This window comes from Pinus tabuliformis, chromosome 1_1 (genome assembly GCF_031772625.1).
Source record: "Pinus tabuliformis cultivar Carrire ecotype Pingquan chromosome 1_1, CPIR1, whole genome shotgun sequence".
In the NCBI taxonomy this organism is placed as follows: Eukaryota; Viridiplantae; Streptophyta; class Pinopsida; order Pinales; family Pinaceae; genus Pinus; species Pinus tabuliformis.
In genome coordinates this window covers 664,001,759-664,021,218 of record NC_142297.1, presented here as the reverse complement: position 1 = coordinate 664,021,218, position 19,460 = coordinate 664,001,759, and the positions used below count along the sequence as shown (strand labels likewise).

Here is a 19,460-nt window from a genome sequence, read left to right as displayed (position 1 = left end):
ACCAGAATTCAGAGTAGCGCAAGGCTACTATTAAAGATGTCGTTGCAGTAGTAGACACTGCAGTGAAGGATTGCACTGCGCTCTTTGAGCAGGCGCTCGAAGTAGTTACTAGTCTGCAAGAAGCTCCCAACCTGCAGAGGCTAGAAACAGAGGTAGGGAATTGTAGCAGAAATATGACGAGGTCAAAGCGATGGCACGCACCATCGCCATTACACAGAGGTTAGTGAAGCTGCAAGAGGAAAAGGCACTAAAGGAATAGGTGGACGCAGCACAAGGGAAAGAGGGCTTTCTCAAGGCTAGAATAGGGCCTTGATTAGATGAATCATATGTGCTCATAGCCACCATTGAAGGAAAATTGTCTAGTCTGTAGGAAACAAAGCAGAAAATACAGGCAGATAGTGCAGGACCAGCGATGGAGCAGCTGGTCGAGCAGGTAAAGTAGGCAGCAACATAGTGCACCTCTAAATTTGCAGTGGTATAGGTGGAGCTAGGAGGTCTTCGCAACAAGATCTTCGCGCCAGCAGAGTGACTCAGGGGCGAGTTACCATATTTGTGTTGGGGGCCTATTGGGAACAGGTCCCCTAGAGTCAATTTTGGGGTTAAAAGCCCAAGTTTTGTATAAAAGAATGTAAAGTATCCGCATTTTGTGGTCGCAAAGTGGTAAGTTGTAAAGAGTCATTAAGGGTTTCCACCCTTTGTTTATGTAAGTCATGTCGGCTTTAGGAGATCTACCCATCATCTGCAGACCATGGGATTGTATAAAAAGAAGTCTTAGAATAGTCTTTTAGTAGAGATCTAAGTGTGAATTGATGTAATGGTTCCGTGAGAGCTAAGAGTGAAGAGTTTTAGCATAGGAAAGAGGCTCTGTAGCTGTGTGCACAGAGGCCTAGGGTAGAAGTCCATAGTTGAGTGCGCAGACCCCTACAGCTGTGTGCGTGGGGTAGTTAGAGTCTATACAGAAGATCTGAATTATCAATAAAGAGATTTATTCTGGAATTACATGTGTATGAGCTATTTTACTTCTGTTATAAATGCATACAGCCATGTTATGATGAACATTGGGTTTATGTTTTAATCTTGTATTGATGCGCAAATCTATATGCTATTCTTTGTTATATGAACGCAAGTAGGAATATCTGTTTATGCGAAGATAATTGCAATGCATGTTAAAGTTATCCAATAATTAGGATAATATGAATAAACACAACAGTAAAGTAATTACAAAAGCATGTAAGTGTCTGAATCGCCTAGTTAGGGTACGCGATGGACGATCATAAACCTTCACGGAGGTCTGAAGGATGAATCAGAGAAGTATACCGATAAGCCCTAACAGGAGTATCGATCTACACGAAGGCATTTTAAAGGTATAAAGAAACATTGCTAGTATCTCAGGGTGCAGAAACTTGGTTCCTGCATCCCCCCCTATTGCTTTGGGTGAGACCTTAGTCCACGCTCCGCGGATTGATGCCAAAAGGGCTAGTAATGCAGGGATTTTCCTGGCTGACTAACGTTGAACCTGGGTCAAGGCCCATCAAGCTAACAGTAGGGTCCACTGAAAGTATGAAACATGGGTACTCCTTGGATGAGGAATTAAATTTTGCATCCAACGAGTACTCTCGCTCGAAATTTGAGTAAAAACTTAGGGATATAAGTTGATAATACAAGTTAAAAAGGTAGTTTTATTATTTTACTATTTTTTAATCTTTTTACTTTTTTACTCAAAAAATGGTGAATCATCCCCCATGGTTGACATCATTATCTTGAATCCTATTGGTTCTTATAAATTTTATTTTGGTTATACACTTTTCTTAGGAGACCCATTTTAGACCTAAAAATTCCCCTAATGAAAAAGACTACAAACATAGTGAAACAAGGTTCGAGAAAACGTAAAATACCAGATATCGAACCCTAAATTGTAGAGCCTTCAGGACCAAAATGATAAGGGATGAAATGAGGTTTTTTGGAGAACCCTCTCGGAAAACCGATTAATGAATTCAACAATTGTTAAGTACTAGCTCGAGTCAGGGCCATAATGACGTTGGGATATGAGCAATCGGAGAGGTGGTCATAGGATAACAAGCCATATGACAGTTGGAATCATCATAGGATGACACTCAAGACTTAGGATTCCAGGTATGTCAATAAATATGTGTCAAAATGTAACACAACACTTGAAACCAGTGTTTGTCTTAAGTGTGAATCCATGAAAAAAATCACCAAAAATACTATATTTAACTTGATATCAATGGATCATTAATCGATGGACGTGACATGATTGAACAACTAAATGATGTAAAAGAAACATTTAAAAACTTACAATGCCAAAAATATAGGGCATATACATTAGTTTATCACCATTGATTCAAACATTGAAACATTTTTAAAAAATCACACATCACACGAAGATAAAAGGATTATCATAAGAGTCAATATGATAGTTTATAGAAGTTATCTTATTAGCATTAATATATTAATTAGGGTTGTTACAAAATCTTGATTATGTAGCGTTCCTTAAACTTAAACATTTTCTTGTTATTAGGAGCAATGATAATTTCACTAACCATAACAATCAAACAAAATAACCCTTACATCACCGATGAATGAAAGAATGGACCATATAATTTTACACATATCATTAACAAAATTTGAATTCGACATAGAGATCAAAATGATGATTACAGGAAAAGATGCAAAAATCAATCCAATACCAATCCAATCAAATCGAAACAACAAAATTATAAAAAATTCTAAGAAGGGTGCTTTAATTTTTCAAATAAAAGGGAGTAGGTTGATTTTCCAAAAAGTATATTGATGTAGTGTCTTTTGATCTCAAACCAATTAAGCTTATTTCTGCATACATTTTTCTAGCACCTCGTTGATTTACAAACTCCCTGTCAACAATTTAATGAAAAAAAATTTACACAATTAAATTTCCCGTCATTTTTGTCATCGTTGTGAAGGAATTAGGTCTTGGTTGATTTTATGTTTGATTATATTTTCTCAATTGCAGTGTCTAAGCATCCTAGAACACAGAGTGGCGGGAGCGGTAAGACAAGAGGTAAGAACTTGCACATCCACATTTTTTGGGTTGCTTGCCTCACTAGATCTAGATGATGTTGGTATTGTATGAAACAATGAATAAACTGGATCATTATGTACAATTAACTGGTGACAACAAGCCCTAGTAGCATGTGGGCATCTAGGTACATGCTAGATCTTGTTTTGAATTTGCTTTCTTTTCACATATTTCATTTACTTCCTTACAAATTTTTGGGTGCTATAATAATCTCCCAATGTACTAATACACTTTCACAATAGGGATTAACAACCAGCAATAAGGATTCAAGAATGATCAAGATCTTGATAGAAGATGTTACTCCAAAAACTCTCTGAAATTGTAGCAGTAATTGATGCTTCTACATCTCAGGAGGAGAAAATCCTGACAACAATCAAGATATATATGTATTCTAAGAAGTAATAGTAGAGAAATAATTTTACGAGAAATATTTAGAAGAAGGCCCAGAAGAAATCAAGCAACCATGGACCACAACTGATGATGGGCAGATTTTAGAGCCAGATATCAATGATTTTTTCTCATTTTTATCATTAGGCCACTTGAGTATCCCAAAATGTGATGAGGAGCAGATAGAGGAACTTGATAATGAGGAATCTCAATCATGCCTACCTTTATATATTTTATGGACCCAAGAGACTAGATAACAACTCGTAGAAGATCCATGTCGCATGCCAAAGGATAACATGCAAATTTGTACTGATGAACAAGCAACCAAAGAGCATTACAACTATATTGAGCATTGGTTCCAAATAGTTATCAGGCTAGAGCACCACTCCCTTCTTCAATAACTCTTGTCATCATATCAAACGAAGCATTTGATTCCTCATGATTTGGTAAATGTTAAGACTTATATTTGAAACTTGAGTATGAATGTATTCCTACATTTGTTACACACATAGTTGCACTAGAATTACTCCTACAATTGAAGTAGATCTTCCTTTGTTCAAATAAAATAGGGTAGGACAGTATAGAAAAATAAAATAAAATAAAATTGTTGTAGTTACTAATTATTCTTGTAGTTGAAACTCTTTAAGATTCAGTTGCTACATATGGAGGCACAATCGCTACAACTTATTTTTGATGGGACATGTTGCAACTTCTTATGGTTCCTTTTACCACTACCATCATTAGATTGACCACCATTAGTTATTGTTTGTGTAGACATCAAACATTCCTATGGTAAGTCTTGTCAGGTATGATTTTCTCTTAATTCCTCATTATTTTGTAAAGTGGCTATGATTGTTTATATGTTAATACTTCTCCACGTCACCTAGTTGGGATCATCCACTGAGTCAGTTCGGGGCGAGGGGGAGTGTGGGGGGGTTTTCACTTGCTTACATTCACAAGGTTAAAATTATGTGGTGAATTTAGGGGTTTAATAAGAAACACCATTACTTTTAGGTGAATCAATCATATAAGTCTAATTTCTCTAAAAAGTTGTTATCCAATAAATCTTTCCAAGTTCCTCTAAGAGGTATTGTTGAAAAATCTCCTTTGGTAGACCATTCATGTATAACATTAATAGGTTTTTACAAGAAATCTAGCATGATCGAATAGAGGGGCCTTTTAGTTATTATCCAAGATGCTTCATTTAACTACGCATTAAATAAATTTTAACTACACATTAAATAAATCAGATTTAAGACTATTGTGAATGGTGTCACCATTGGTCTAAACTTGAATGATGATTTATGTGCCTAAAAAATATAAAATACATGCATACTAGCTGAATTCCTTACACTCTAAAAACTACCAATGATCAATATACATTATCTCAGATATATATATATATATATTCTTCACATAAATAAAGAAAAAATAATAAATGGAAGTATCGGGAAGTACATGTAAACCTGTCGAGGTATTGAACATGCTTGTTGGCACTGGGTTATGCTTGTATGGTACCAAGGTAAACCGATCGGGGTATTGAAAAATTCTTCTGACAATGGAGCTATGTCAGGTAAGAGAGATAGGGAACACACATTGGAACACATATAACTCACTCCAAGTGAAGGCCCTGGGTCACATTCTGAAACAATTGTCATTAAATTTAAAGCTAGGAAGAATAAACCTAATATCTCAACTTTCATAGAATGGATTTAAGATCATTAAAGTATTTTTCTTTGAAGTTTATCTTTTAAAAAATAAAGAAGTTGTCATGGAAGTGGGACCCTTAGTGTAGGTGATTCACTTTTCTCATATAAGGGGACTTATATTATACACTTGGTAAGTCTTTGAGAGACAGAGACAAAGATCACTAGTTCGTCTTGGGAATGTATATTTTGTCATCCCTTTTTCCCTATTTTATATCCTCTTTTCATCCCTATTTAATTCCATCCCATTCAAGTAACTTTTATCTATAATGAGGTTATTAAGGTGATGAATTGCTGACCTAGACTGCTCAGGAGATGTTTTGTAGAAATTTTGATGGAAAGGAAACTATTGTTACAAACCATGATATGGTAAAAATGAATCTTATAACAATTCAACAATATATTTTCATCCATTTTTCAGTGGTCATCAGTCTCTAGATCCACCATTACAGTGCTTCAGTATTGATCAACACTATATGGTTAGCTTCGAAATTTAGCATTCAACTATGCATGGTTAGCTTTCTTTGATCAACAAAATTATACAACCATCATGCATTAACATCATCTTGATTTGGATTCATTTCATACTCAACTTTATTATCAACGGTTACTAGCCTCACACTCTTCAACAATTAACATCAGTTTTAGCACCCTGATTTGGATTAGATACATGCTACATAAATCTCAAACTCAGGAATGATGATAAGAAAACCATTGTAAGCATTCACTTTTTCCCATCCCTCTTGCTTTGAAATTTTCCAATATATTTCGCCCCTCATCATTTATACCATCATCAATTACTTATTATGTTCCTTCATTTGTAGCCACCTCTTTCATTTGCAGTAGTTGCTAACTTTTTCCCTCATTTTAAGGCCTATATCATTTTAAAACACAAAGACTTTTTCCTACAGACATTCTTGTTTGCTTTTGCAAAGGTTTGTTTTTATACACAAGCCTCAATAAACTAAAAGTTTTAGTTTTGAAGTGGGTGACTGCCTTTTTGTTCATATTGGACCATATGTTGCAATACAGGATCGAGCTTATTATAGGTGCTCAAGATGCTATTGCTATGATAGGAACCTTAATTGCTTTCAAGCCTAAAAATATAACCCGAGTTGGTGCAGATGTTATGGATAACAATTAAGAATATCCTTTGGATGATATGACAACAATTGTATATTAAAATCATAAGTGAATGTGTAGTACAATAGTGGTGAAGATTTTTTATGCTCACGATACAAGTTAATAATATTTTGACTATTTTTTATTAGCAAGTCATTCACTATGGATAGTACCACATATGTCACATGGAAATAGAAATTGACAAAAGGAATGAAAATAAGCCACTTGTTTGTTCAAGACATTATGAAATTTTTGCAAGCTTTTGAGTACTTGGTGAATTCTTCCTTGTTATTCCTTGTATCTGTTGTATCATAGTTGTTAGAAGAGAGAAGTGGAGAGATTGGTTCTATTTTGTGGATGATCTAACTCTTGATGTTCTTGTATCGGCTAGGCTTGTATATGAGTATATTTCAAAGATTCCAATGACCTTTATTTCTCAAATTTTAGAAAATAGTTGTGCATCATTACATATGGAGTGCAAGATGGATGGCCACAAAATTTTGAGGGGAAAAGCATTAAGGTATGATGCAAAAACCTAGAAAATTTCAAGCAAACCCAGTTTATAGTATTTAATAAATTTAACATAATCACCTACAACTATTTTTCCTATAACTTAAGATCTATAGATAATATGGCTCTGACTTTTGTTGTGAGAAGGAATTAATATGGTAGAAACATTTTTGGAAAATTTCGTTGAATTTTGGCTTATATTTTGTGAGAAATTCATTAATGAAGTTTGTTTTTATTAGGTCTTGCAGTTGCAAATGGATTTTTGAAGGGTTTGTCTAAATAAAATAGGAACTACCTTATCCATTCTCCTTGCATTGAATACATTGATTTAGAGTGATAAGTAATTTGGTATTGTACTTATTTATTATGTTCTTTTATGTTTCAAGATTTCTTTATCTTTGGACTTTATTGGTAGTTACAGGAACACTTGTAATTAAACAGTGCAATGCAAACAAATTGAATTTTTAGGAAAATTCCAGGACAAGCTTGGTACATGCCACCTACTTTCGATTTTATTTTATTTTATTTTTATTTTTATTTATTTTTTCTGACTTCTATATGTCTGAATCAGTTTTAATGCATCTTTAGGGTTGTGTTCATGGTTCCACAAATAAAATAATCTTGTTCAAACATTGTCTACCACCCAAAACTTTTGTTTTAGTAGTTGTTTGTTTTTTGTTTTTGCCTCTGGTTTGAAACAAAATAATTCTTTTCTGAAAAGAGGAGTAATGAATGTGTGAAGGCAATAAATCTTTCAAAAAGAGAGGAAACAATTTTTAAGCTTAATTTATTAACTGTTGAAATTACTATATTGTTTTGATGGAAGATTGCAAGAATCTATTTGAGGGGATCAAGGAGTTTGTCGAGACAAATGATGGTCTCAATTCTAGAAGTACATTTATCTTGACTAGATAACCACAGACCTTGTGTGCATGTGGAGCATCCTTCTCAAAGACAAAATGATGTAATAAATGTGGTTCACTATTATATGAATGCAACATTGTTTGAAGAAGAATGGTTGGTATGAAGTCTCTTTAAGAAATATGGGTACAGTACAAATTAGTTTCATAGTCCAAAACACTGAGAAAATCATTGTTTCATTCAACATGATGCTTAGGGGGCCTCAATAAACTAGATCGTGGGTAACGGAAGATGATTCCATGAAATAATATGAAAATTTTGGAAACGATGAATGTCAAAATAACTCATGTCAGATAAGATATAATACAAGTAATAATGGTTGTGAAAAGTGTTAATGAAAGTGCCATGGTTACAGAAATGAAGGGAGAGAATAGGATTGTTAATAAGATTACTGGTACAATCATGTAGGTTGGTTTCATTTGAAATACAATTATGGGATTATCTATTGTCAACTTTATCTTGTTTGCATGAGGACATGCAGAAGTGCGGGAATGGGGGGATGATGAGTCTCTAAATGGCCACCTTTTTCACTATTTTAGGAACCCATTTTTAGTCATTTTATCATGCTCCTTTAACCATCTATTACCCATCCATTTTCTCTCTTAACCATTTTTTCCATAAATATGTCACAATAAATCCAAGAATGTTGAAGTAGTTAATTATTGTCATTTTCCTTTATTTTTAATGAATTAAAGAGGATACTACTTGATTTATTTCTAATGACAATTTTCCTAGCTTGGTTCCTCTTATTTCTATGTATCCTCAATGGTTATCAGGTGTCACTCTAAATATCAGCAGCACATGACACTCCAACTACTAGAATCATAAAACAATATGACTACTGAAAGTGTAGAGTGCTCGAGTTACTGGAAGTGTACACGCTATGCAGTTAAACTATCATAAGCAGTCGAGTTACTGAAAGACGGGATGAACTATAATAGTTGTCATATGTTGGGATGCACTATTCTGGTAGTTGCACACTTGTAGGTGACCATCAAACATGCGATTGCCGGTTGAGATATTTTCATTCCAACTTAGCGCAAATCAAGACACACGTTATCTATGTATTCACCATATGTAGATTCTCTCCTATCCACGTGGTTGTTGGGCCCAACTACAACATGAAATTTACCTTTTCATAGTATGGATTCGTTACTCATGATTTTTTTATGCTTCAACAAAATTCTAAATCCCTGTTCTAAAACAAGGATGTTCTAGTATTTTGTTAATGGAACATACACACCATTGAAATTTCTAACAAAATATAATAAAATCTAGCTAAGCCATTAAAGCATGTTACTTGAAATGTACTTCTTTGAATTGGACACTCGAAAATGGCTTTTACTTTATCCAAATCCATGTTCAACCCATTTGATGTCTCATAAATCCTAAGTAGACAAATCCGTCCTTTATACAAGAACATTTTGTATACTTGTAAGCCTGAGATGACTCATACTCTCTTTCATCTTGTTGAAGAATTAATGTCATCCAACTAAACCACTATAAAATTACCCAAGTAATGTTTCAACACTTCATTCGTTAGTCTCATAAAAGTTTTGGGAATAGTTGTCAACCCAAATGGCATAACTAGCTACCCACATAGTCCTTCTATTGTCTTTAAGGATATCTTCCACTCCTCTCCTTCATTGATTTGAATTTGGGCATATTCAAATTTTATTATTAAAGAATATACATATAGTAAACATGGCATCAATAACAAGAAATAAGTTCATTTATGTTTTCAACATACATCTACTCTAAATTGTAATACATAGATTTATCAACTAAATTAGAGGAATGCAAATGGGAAAACATGCACCTCAATAATGATGTTTGTCATTTAAAAAATGAGGAAGAAAAATATTGTCAAAACATTTGGATATGACAAACTCAAGATCTCAAAAATAAATTTGATAAGGACTTACTAAATAAAGAGGAAGAAGTGTACTATCAAAGAGATATAGAACAGTCGATGAAGGAGCGCATTGTTAAGGCGCTCCGTAAGCAAAGGTCACCAGTTCTAGTCTCGCCGATACTAAAAAATCCAGCATGGTTTTCATTGGTGCGGCTCAGGCCGGGTGCGATCCCCGGGTGACTTTGACGGCTTAGATGCCCCTGAGTCGTGGCCTCTCAGCCACAGGGTAAGCGTGATTTTCAGGATTCACCCACTTATCAACCAAAAAAAAAAGAGGAAGAAGTTTACTACCTAAAGAATAATTGTCAAAACCTACTTACAAAATTCAAGAATTCAAAGAATAAGAAGCAATGAAATTTGATAAGGACTCAATAAAAAAGAGGAGTAAATTTACTACCTAAAGAATTGTTATTAAAACCTACTTACAAAATTGAAGAAGTGAAAGAATAAAAAGCAATGAAATTAGAAATTAGAATAGAAGAATGAAGATCTTTGTAGGAAAAATATTGAGAGGGGCGGAAAGGGGGGGTTAATCAATATTTTTAATTCACTTTAACTTTTCATTTCTTATTCTAAACTATGTACGCTACTTTTATTTATGCAGCTTGCGTGTGTATGTGACTTCCATGAAGGAAAATAATGTATATATAGGTTAATTATTTTTCATACTTTCCATCTGATGTTTAACTTTATCATTGCATTATCATCAGTCATTAACAATGTAAACTTTGAAACGGGAACTATAAACTCAAAACGGGAACTCTGGCCCAAAAACCCCAAAAAAACCACAAAAACAGTGCTCAAAACGAAAAGTGTGTATACTGGAACGATGTTTTTTTTTTAGGTGTCAATTTTGCGGTTGTTTTAAAAATGGCAGCGACTACGAAATTTTCTACGAAATTTTCCTGCAAAATATAGCTTCAGAATGAAAGTGTTGATACTGGAATAATGATTTTTTTTTTAGGGTCAATTTTCATACTTTTTAAACAATGCTAATAAAACCAATTTTTTATGTCTCAAACAAAGTTAACTTTTAAGGAAAAACACATTAATGTTTTTGGTAGAATATCATTTTTCTTTCCTAAGTATAAATTTAACATGTTTTCAACCACAAAACTAAAAAAACATGACATTATGAACAAATTATATCACTGAATGAATTCAAAAGTCTTTATTTGTACACTGAATAAAAGAGACATTATATCTCTAATTTGATATTGCATTGTAGATATTTAAACAATAAAATTTATCATACTTCAGACATAATCCAATAACATAAAAATGCTTCATAACTTCTCATTTAACAAAATATGGAAAACATTAATTTTATTTGAAGATACGATGCATACATCAGTTATATAAACTGTCTTAAACAATTATTCAAAATCACTCATATTTTCTTGCACACCATCAAAATTCACATCTTCAGATGAGTGACTGGATGCTGACGAAGTTGTTCCATATTCTTCTCTGTCATCAACTGGTGCCCCATCTGAGTCCACATGCATGCCCAAGATTCCAGGTTTCAAAAGTCTTCTAGATCTATGACTGGTTTCAGCAGAGTCCCATGTCAACACTGTTCCTTCTGGTAACAACCTTTTCAGAATCTATGTCGTCTTGAAGCGAAGAGTTCCTCTCTTTGTTAAATTGAAGTCATAAACAAGTATGTCAACATCCTTCAATTGTAATATGTCTGTGCGGCGGCGATTTATATTTGTACCCTTTCTTTTTCTTTTTCCACCATTTTTTTTCTCAACTACCATCTCTGGCTTATACACACCATTGAATGGGTGTGTATTTGTGGCATACCAATGTACTTCAACACCTGTAACATCCTCATTTTCTGTAAAGACCTTTCAAACTTTAGCAACCCAAAATGGATAGCCATTGGGATCTCCATCTGCTAGCACTGCAATCTTGCAACCCTCCTTAATATCCTGTACTGAACCCCTATAAAGGTCTTCCATGGCTTCACGTTGTGCACGAGATCTTCTAGAACCTATATACATCTCTCTTTCCTTTGCCTGTGAAGAATTAATAATACCTTGAGATTGTTGTTGTTCAACAATGTTTACTTCCTCATGTTCATTCGACACATTTTATGGCCAAATAAATGGATTTTTCAAAGGTATATCTTCATTTATTGTTGTCGAAATGAGATCACTTTGATTAATGAAAAACGACTCCCACCAGACTGAATCAGCAATGTCAAAGTACTCATATGTATATCTAATACATTTTTTAATTTCTTCCAGGCAATCAGAATAATTTATAGCCCTGTTCTGTCTACGTGCATTCTGAACTTCACCAACTGATTGTAACAACAATATTTTTGATGCAAATATTGGATGATCTGGAATGAACTTCAAAAATTGCAATCCTGATGACGGTGCCCACTCTGTAGTAGTTGAATACTTCCTGCCCCATATTAGTGTTTTCCCATCAATTTTTTTGATACGAAATTGATGTTGGAAGCTAATGTCATTAAGTTGTTCAATGCATTTCCCCTCACCATATGATCCCAGAATAAACCTTTGCATGTCAACAGTTTCTTCCAACACTTCAAAAGCAGGCTCTGGCATGTATGATTTCTTAATACATTCAATTAGTGATGGCAAGCTCCCAACTTCCTTCCTCCTCAATGTGACTGAAAAACGACTGAACATTTGATCAATATGGTCATGAGTATGCCCAACAAGAAGGAAACCAACCTTTACCTTTTGAAAAATTCTCAATTCAACAAGCATGTTCAGATACCCAAAAACAATCTGATTTTTGTAGATACAAAACTTCAGGAAGATTACCAGACCAATGAGAAATCACATCATGAATTATGGTTATGGTCAGATTTGCATCATTATGAATATTTGGAGCTGTGAAGTACACCCTTGGCAACATTTTCCCATTGAAGACCATACAACCGACCAAGTGAAACTGAATAAAATTTTCCTCTTGTAGATTTTTGGGTGTGCGAACAAAATGTGGTAAAAGTGTTTTCTTCTGGTCCATACCATCAATTATCAAACCCAAATATTTATTTGGATTATCATAACACTTCTTTCGATGCTTGTACAACTTCTTCCTTTCATTTGTTTGTTGTTCGCGATGCTCCTGAAGTTCTTTGACAATTAAATCTACACAACATAAAAGAAATTCATTAAGAAATATGTTTTCATAGTTGATGACTATACAATTTTAAAAGTAAAAGTTATGAACACTTACCTCTTTCTAAGCCTTCACATTTGTCCCTTTTTGATTTAAGAGAAGCACATGTGCTGCAAATCCCCATCCTTGTCTTCTTAGGAATACGAACATTATTGAATTCTTTCTTCCATATCTTCACAAAATATTGATATGTAATAAAGTGGCCTTGTCCCTCAGCACTTTCTACATATTCTTTGTATAAGTTGTAGATTTCTCGTCTTGAAAAATTATCTGGAATATGTATTGTCTCTCTATTTGGCATACACTCTCCATGCTTTGAAAAGAAATCTTTCATCCATGACATTGCAGTATTTGATAATGGCCCAAACTGTCTTTTATAACGTACTTCTGAATAAAATGTGGGATCCTTTTCCAAATTTTCTTGAATTCTCGAGAGACGAAAATTCCCAATTGAATGAAACATTTTGAAAGCTTTTCTACACAATAAAAAATTCCTAATATGATAATCATAACCTGACAATGTAGATTGCATGCAGCCAACTAAATATGAGTTTTGCATGCTTTTATTCATTGACAAATATCTCTTCCTGCTTTCTAATGCAAATGTGAAATCCATACGTTTCAAGCAATTTTTTTGGCAACATTCACTTGAAATGAGAGCGCTGATAGAACTTCTTCTCGTCAGATATTCTACTCTACCCCTTGTATAAATAGAATAGCTTGCATCGATACGAAAAGGTCTACTCCTACTCCTCGATACAATATTTCTTGGCAACATCTCCATCATTGGATCATCATTTTTATAAGGACTTTCATCATCATTAAGAGGAACGTTATCCACACTATGATCTGCTCTGATTTTCAAATTTTGACTGAGAGGATACCCTTCATCTTCCCCTTCTTCAGTGCTACTATCATAGTCCTTAGAATTCAGACTAAATGGAAAATCTGACTCGATGTTTAATGGATATTCTTCCTCATGTACATTGTCAATGCTACTCTCATAGTCCATAGAATTAGGACTATGTTGAAAATGTGGCTGTTTACTTATTGAAGATGCTACATCCTGTCCTTTGTCACTGCTACCTTTATACTGATTAGAATTAGGACTAACTGCATCATCCTATTCTTCATCACTGTTGCTCTCATAGTCCTTAGAATCAGGACTAAGAGGACATTGTGATACTCCAATGTTTTGAAAATCATCATCCCGCGCTTCATCACCGCTGCTCTCATAGTCCTTAGAATCAGGACTAAGAGGACATTGTGATACTCCAATCTTTTGAAAATCATCATCCCGTGCTTCATCACCGCTGCTCTCATAGTCCTTAGAATTAGGACTAAGAGGACATTGTGATACTCCAATCTTTTGAAAATCATCATCCCGCGCTTCATCACCGCTGCTCTCATAGTCTTAGAATTAGGACTAAGAGGACATTGTGATACTCCAATCTTTTGAAAATCATCATCCCGCGCTTCATCACCGCTGCTCTCATAGTCCTTAGAATCGGGACTAAGAGGACATTGTGACACTCCAATCTTTTGAAAATCATCATCCCGCGCTTCATCACCGCTACTCTCATAGTCCTTAGAATTAGGACTAAGAGGACATTGTGATACTCCAATCTTTTGAAAATCATCATCCCGCGCTTCATCACCGCTGCTCTCATAGTCCTTAGAATTAGGACTAAGAGGACATTGTGATACTCCAATCTTTTGAAAATCATCATCCCCCGCTTCATCACCGCTGCTCTCATAGTCCTTAGAATCAGGACTAACTGGACACTATGACACTCCATACTTTTGAAATTCATCATCATGCTCTTCATAACTGCTTCTCTCATAGTCCTTAGAATTAGGACTAAGTGGACACTTTGACACTCCATTTTTTTGAAATTCATTATCACATTCATCATCACTGCTGCTCTCATAGTCCTTAGAATTAGGACTAAGTGGACACTTTGACACTCCATTATTTTGAAATTTTCCATCATGCACGTCAAAACTGCTGCTCTCATAGTCTTCAGAATTAGGACTAAGTGGACATCGTGACCCTCCATTCTTTTGAACTTCACCATCACATTCTTCAAAACTGCTACTCTCATAGTCCTCAGAATTAGGACTAAGTGGACATTGTGACACCCCATTCTTTTGAACTTCACCATCATGCTCCTCATCACCGCTGCTTTCATAGTCCTTAGAATTTGGACTAAGTGGAATCTGTGAATCTTTATTAATTTGAAATTCTCCATCCCCTCTTTCATCAGTGTTGCTCTCGTAGTCTTTAGAATCAGGACTAAGTGGAAGAATTGACTTTCTATTCATAGTGGAAGAATTCCCGCTATATTCATCAATATGAATAGAGTCGTTACGCGATGAAGATGTTGATGGTGTATAAACCGAAACTTCACCATCAGAGCAATCCATCACTTTCAAATAGAAAATGTTGAATGATACAAATGGAGTCTCCTAAGAATATTATATAGCTTAAAGAATGAAATATTCCCTCCAAAGTTATTCTCTCCAAAAATTTTCGCGAAAATATTTCCCTCCAAAAATTTTCGCGAAAATATTTCCCTCCAAAAACTTTTCGCAAAAATATTTCCCTCCAAAAGTTTGTTAGATTTATTTACCTTTATTATTTTATTCTACAATTGATTGAAAAACGTAAACTAATTTATTTTTATGAAATAAATCACTAAAATTCAAATTGTAAATCACAACTTGTACATTAATTATTCTAATAGTTAAAGTATATAATATTTACTTAACAATTATTTTTTTCTAATTTTTATAATATATTCTCAAACAAATTAATCCCACATTCAATCCGTTGTAAAACAACTCTACAACATTCTCTCTATAATAATGTAAAACAAACTATCCCACATTAATCGTATGGAAAAACATCTTCGTAATTTCACTTATATAATAAATTTCGCTATCACTATTACTCTCCTCACATCTAGGTTTTCTGAAGTCCCTTGAAAGACTCATGAATTTGTGGAGCAGCGATATTGCTATCAACAATATATACAACGAAGAATTGTCGCAATTGAAAGGTAAGTACAATTATTTTTTCGAAATTTTCATATTAAATTACTTTAATGAAAAATATTTTTTTTTTTAAATTAAAAAATTTTCCAAGCCAATTTTTTTTTTTTTTTTTTTTACCACACGGTGAATCGGTAACTGTCTAGCCTAATCTTGCTATTTACGCCACACCTCCCCCCTTCTCCAACCCCTGCCCCCCTAACTCCCTCCCCCTCCCCCCATATTTTTTTTCAAATTAAAAAAATTTCCAACCCGCCCCCACCCCGAGCCCACCCGGCACCCGCCCCCACCCCGGCCCCCCTGCCCATCCCACACCCCACCCCGGGCCCACCTGGCACCCGGCCCCCCTGCCCATCCCACCCACCCCTCCTCCCTCCCCGGCACCCCCGCCTACCCCACCCCCACCGGCGCACGGCCCACCCGGCGCACACCCCCGCCCCGACCCACCGGGCCGCCCCAGCCCCCACCCCCAGCCGGGCCAGCCACCCCCGCCCGGGCCGCCCCACCCCCCTCCCCCTCCCCCTCCATCCCCCCCGGCCCTCCCCCGCCCGGGCCGCCCCACCCCCCCCCTCCCTCCCCCCCCCCCCCCCCCCCCCCCCTGCCCGGGCTGCCCCACCCGCCTCCCCCTCCCCCTCCCTCCCCCGCCCGGCACCCCTACCCGGGCCGCCCCCTCCCCCCTCCGGCCCCCCCCGCCCGGGCCGCCCCACCCCCCTCCCCCTCCCTCCCCCGCCCAGGCCGCCCCCCGCCGCCCCCCCCCCCCGGCCCGGGCCGCCCCACCCGCCTCCCCCTCCCCCTCCCCCTCCCCCTCCCTCCCCCGCCCGGCCACCCCTGCCCGGGCCGCCCCACCCGCCTCCCCCTCCCCCTCCCTCCCCCGCCCGACCACCCCCGCCCGGGCCGCCCCCTCCCCCCTCCGGCCCCCCCCCCCCCCCCCGCCCGGGACGCCCCACCCGCCTCCCCCTCCCCCTCCCTCCCCCGCCCGGCCACCCCGCCCGGGCCGCCCCCTCCCCCGTGGCCCCCCCCCCGCCCGGGCCGCCCCACCCCCCTCCCTCCCTCCCCCGCCCGGGCCGCCCCACCCCTCCCGCGCCCCCTCCCCGCCCACCCTTCCCCCTCCCGCATCCCCTCCCCGGCCCCGCCCTCCCCTCCCCCTCCCCCGCCCCCTCCCCGGCCTCGCCGCCCACCCCGCCCGAGGGCGGGGCGGGGCGGCCCTGCGGGGGAGGGGGCAGCTCGGGCAGGGGAGGGAGGGGGAGGGGGAGGCGGGTGGGGCAGCCCGGGCCGGGGGGGGGGGGGGGCGGGGGTGGCCGGGCGGGGGAGGGAGGGAGAGGGGGGTGGGGCGGGGGGGAGGGGACGGCCCGGGCGGGGGAGTGAGGGGGAGGGGGAGGCGGGAGGGGTGGCCCGGGCGGGGGGCGGGGGAGTGAGGGGCAGGGGGGTGGGGCGGCCGGGCGGGGGGGGGGGGGGGGGGGGGCGGAGGGGGGAGGGGGCGGCACGGGCGGGGGTGGCCGGGCGGGGGAGGGAGGGGGAGGGGGAGGGGAAGGGGCGGCCGGGCGGGGGTGGCCGGGCGGGGGAGGGAGGGGGAGGGGGAGGGGGGTGGCTGGGCGGGGGAGGGAGGGGGAGGGGGAGGGGGGTGCGGTGGCTCGGGCGGGGGGCCGGGGGGTGGAGGGGGCGGCCTGGGCGGGGGTGGCCGGGCGGGGGAGGGAGGGGGAGGGAGAGGGAGGGGGAGGGGGAGGGGGGTGCAGCGGCCCGGGCGGGGGGCCCGGGGGTGGAGGGGGCGGCCCGGGCGGGGGTGCCATGCGGGGGAGGGAGGGGGAGGGGGGAGGGGCGGCCCGGGCGGGGGTGGCCGGGCGGGGGAGGGAGGGGGAGGGGGGGAGGGGGTGGCTGGGCGGGGGAGGGAGGGGGAGGGGGAGGGGGGTGCGGCGGCCCGGGCGGGGGGCCGAGGGGGCGGCCTGGGCGGGGGTGGCCGGGTGGGGGAGGGAGGGGGAGGGGGAGGGGGGAGGGGCGGCCCGGGCGGGGGAGGGAGGGGGAGGGGGAGGGGGGGTGCAGCGGCCCAGGCGGGGGTCCCGTGGGTGGAGGGGGCGGCCCGAGCGGGGGAGGGAGGGGGAGGGGGGCGGGGCGGCCCTGGCGGGGGTGGCGGGGGCAGGTGGGCGGCCGGGGGCAGGTGGGCGGGGGCGGCCCGGGCGGGGGGGGCCGGCCCGGTCGGGGGAGGGGGGTGGGGCGGCTCGGGCGGGGGCCGGGGGGTGGAGGGGGCCGGCCCGGCCGGGGGTTGAAGGGGCCGGCCCGGGCGGGGGAGGGAGGGGGAGGGGGGTGGGGCGGCCCGGGCGGGGTGGCCGGGGGGGTTGGGGCGGCCCGACCGGGGGAGGGAGGGGAAGTGGGTGGAGGTGGGGGATGGGAGGGGGCGGCGGCCCGGGGGGGGGAGGGAGGGGGAGGGGGGGGGGGGGGCGGGGCGGTCCCAGGGGGCCGGGAGGGGCAGGGTGGGGCAGCCCGGGCGGGGGGAGGGCGGCTCGGGTGGGGGGAGGGGGGGCCGGGGCGGCCCGGGGGCCCGGAGGGGGAGGGGGGCGGGGCGGCCCGGGCGGGGGGCCTAGGGGTGGGTTGGCGGGCGGGTCGGGGGAGGGGAGAGGGCAATTTTGGTTATACAAATAAAAAATTTATGGTATATTTTTGTTGTTAATTTAAGTTAATATGTTTTTTTATTTACTAATTTATGTGTTTTTTTTAGGAAAATGGCATCAAGGAAAATTTCTGTGAATCTTTCTGGAGCAAGGAGTCTTAAAGGTGTATCTTCAAAAAACGTTGGTGAACGAACTCCACCTGAGCTCATACCTACAAATATGTCAACTACTTTAAGTGATAAGAAGCTAATCTCAGATTGGAAAAGTTCAAAAGAGGTGAAATTTCCATCAAGAGCCTGGTATGTGAAAGAAAGAGAGAGCACAACTGTGAATATATATCTATACATTGATACACGCAATAATAATGAAAATTTGGAGGTGATGGGAAAAGTCATAGATATGTGTTCGGTACCAAACACTGAAGTTGTTTACGTACTTACAAAAGCTGCCAAGTCACATGAAAGGATTAAATACCGACTATCATATTCATTATATGACAGGAGAGAGGTATCTACAAAGTTGTGTAAACAAATCTTAAATGATATGACACAAAACACGGTAAGTATTGTTATTTGTATTTTTATTTTGCGTTTTGAAAATGTCTCGCTATATTTTTTAACTTTGATTATATTAACATATGATATTTTGTTTGGCAGAATTTTGTTGAAAACTGTTCAATTATGTTGGGAGGCATTCATTACATAGAGCATGATATCATGAAAGTTGTCAGCCATTTTTACTCAGTGTCAGAAGAAGATATGCAAAACATGGAAAATGTAGTAATTGATGATGCTACAAAACTACATCCAAAGAATCAGAAAAAATGGCCTCTGGTGGATAAATCTAGCAAGGGTAAACAAGTTACTTTTGAGGACGATGAAGTTGAAATTGACAATGAAGCATATGTTGCCATTACTGAAGATGACATTGAAATTGTGGAAGGTCGTAAAAGACCAAAAGTAACAATGCCCAAGAATAGATCTCTTGAGAATGTTAAGACG

The 19,460-nt window shown here is 40.6% G+C and overlaps 1 protein-coding gene across 1 annotated transcript in view; it reads left to right on the top strand.

Annotated features, from left to right (window-relative positions):
• The first annotated feature begins 412 nt into the window (after positions 1 to 412).
• The window catches only part of LOC149215137 (uncharacterized), a 31,213-nt gene continuing 12,165 nt past the window's right edge, over positions 413 to 19,460 (top strand). Inside the window, exon 1 of the mRNA XM_089389630.1 lies at positions 413 to 433. Coding sequence (XP_089245756.1) covers positions 413 to 433 — 21 coding nt within the window. The remainder of the gene's footprint in view (positions 434 to 19,460) is intronic.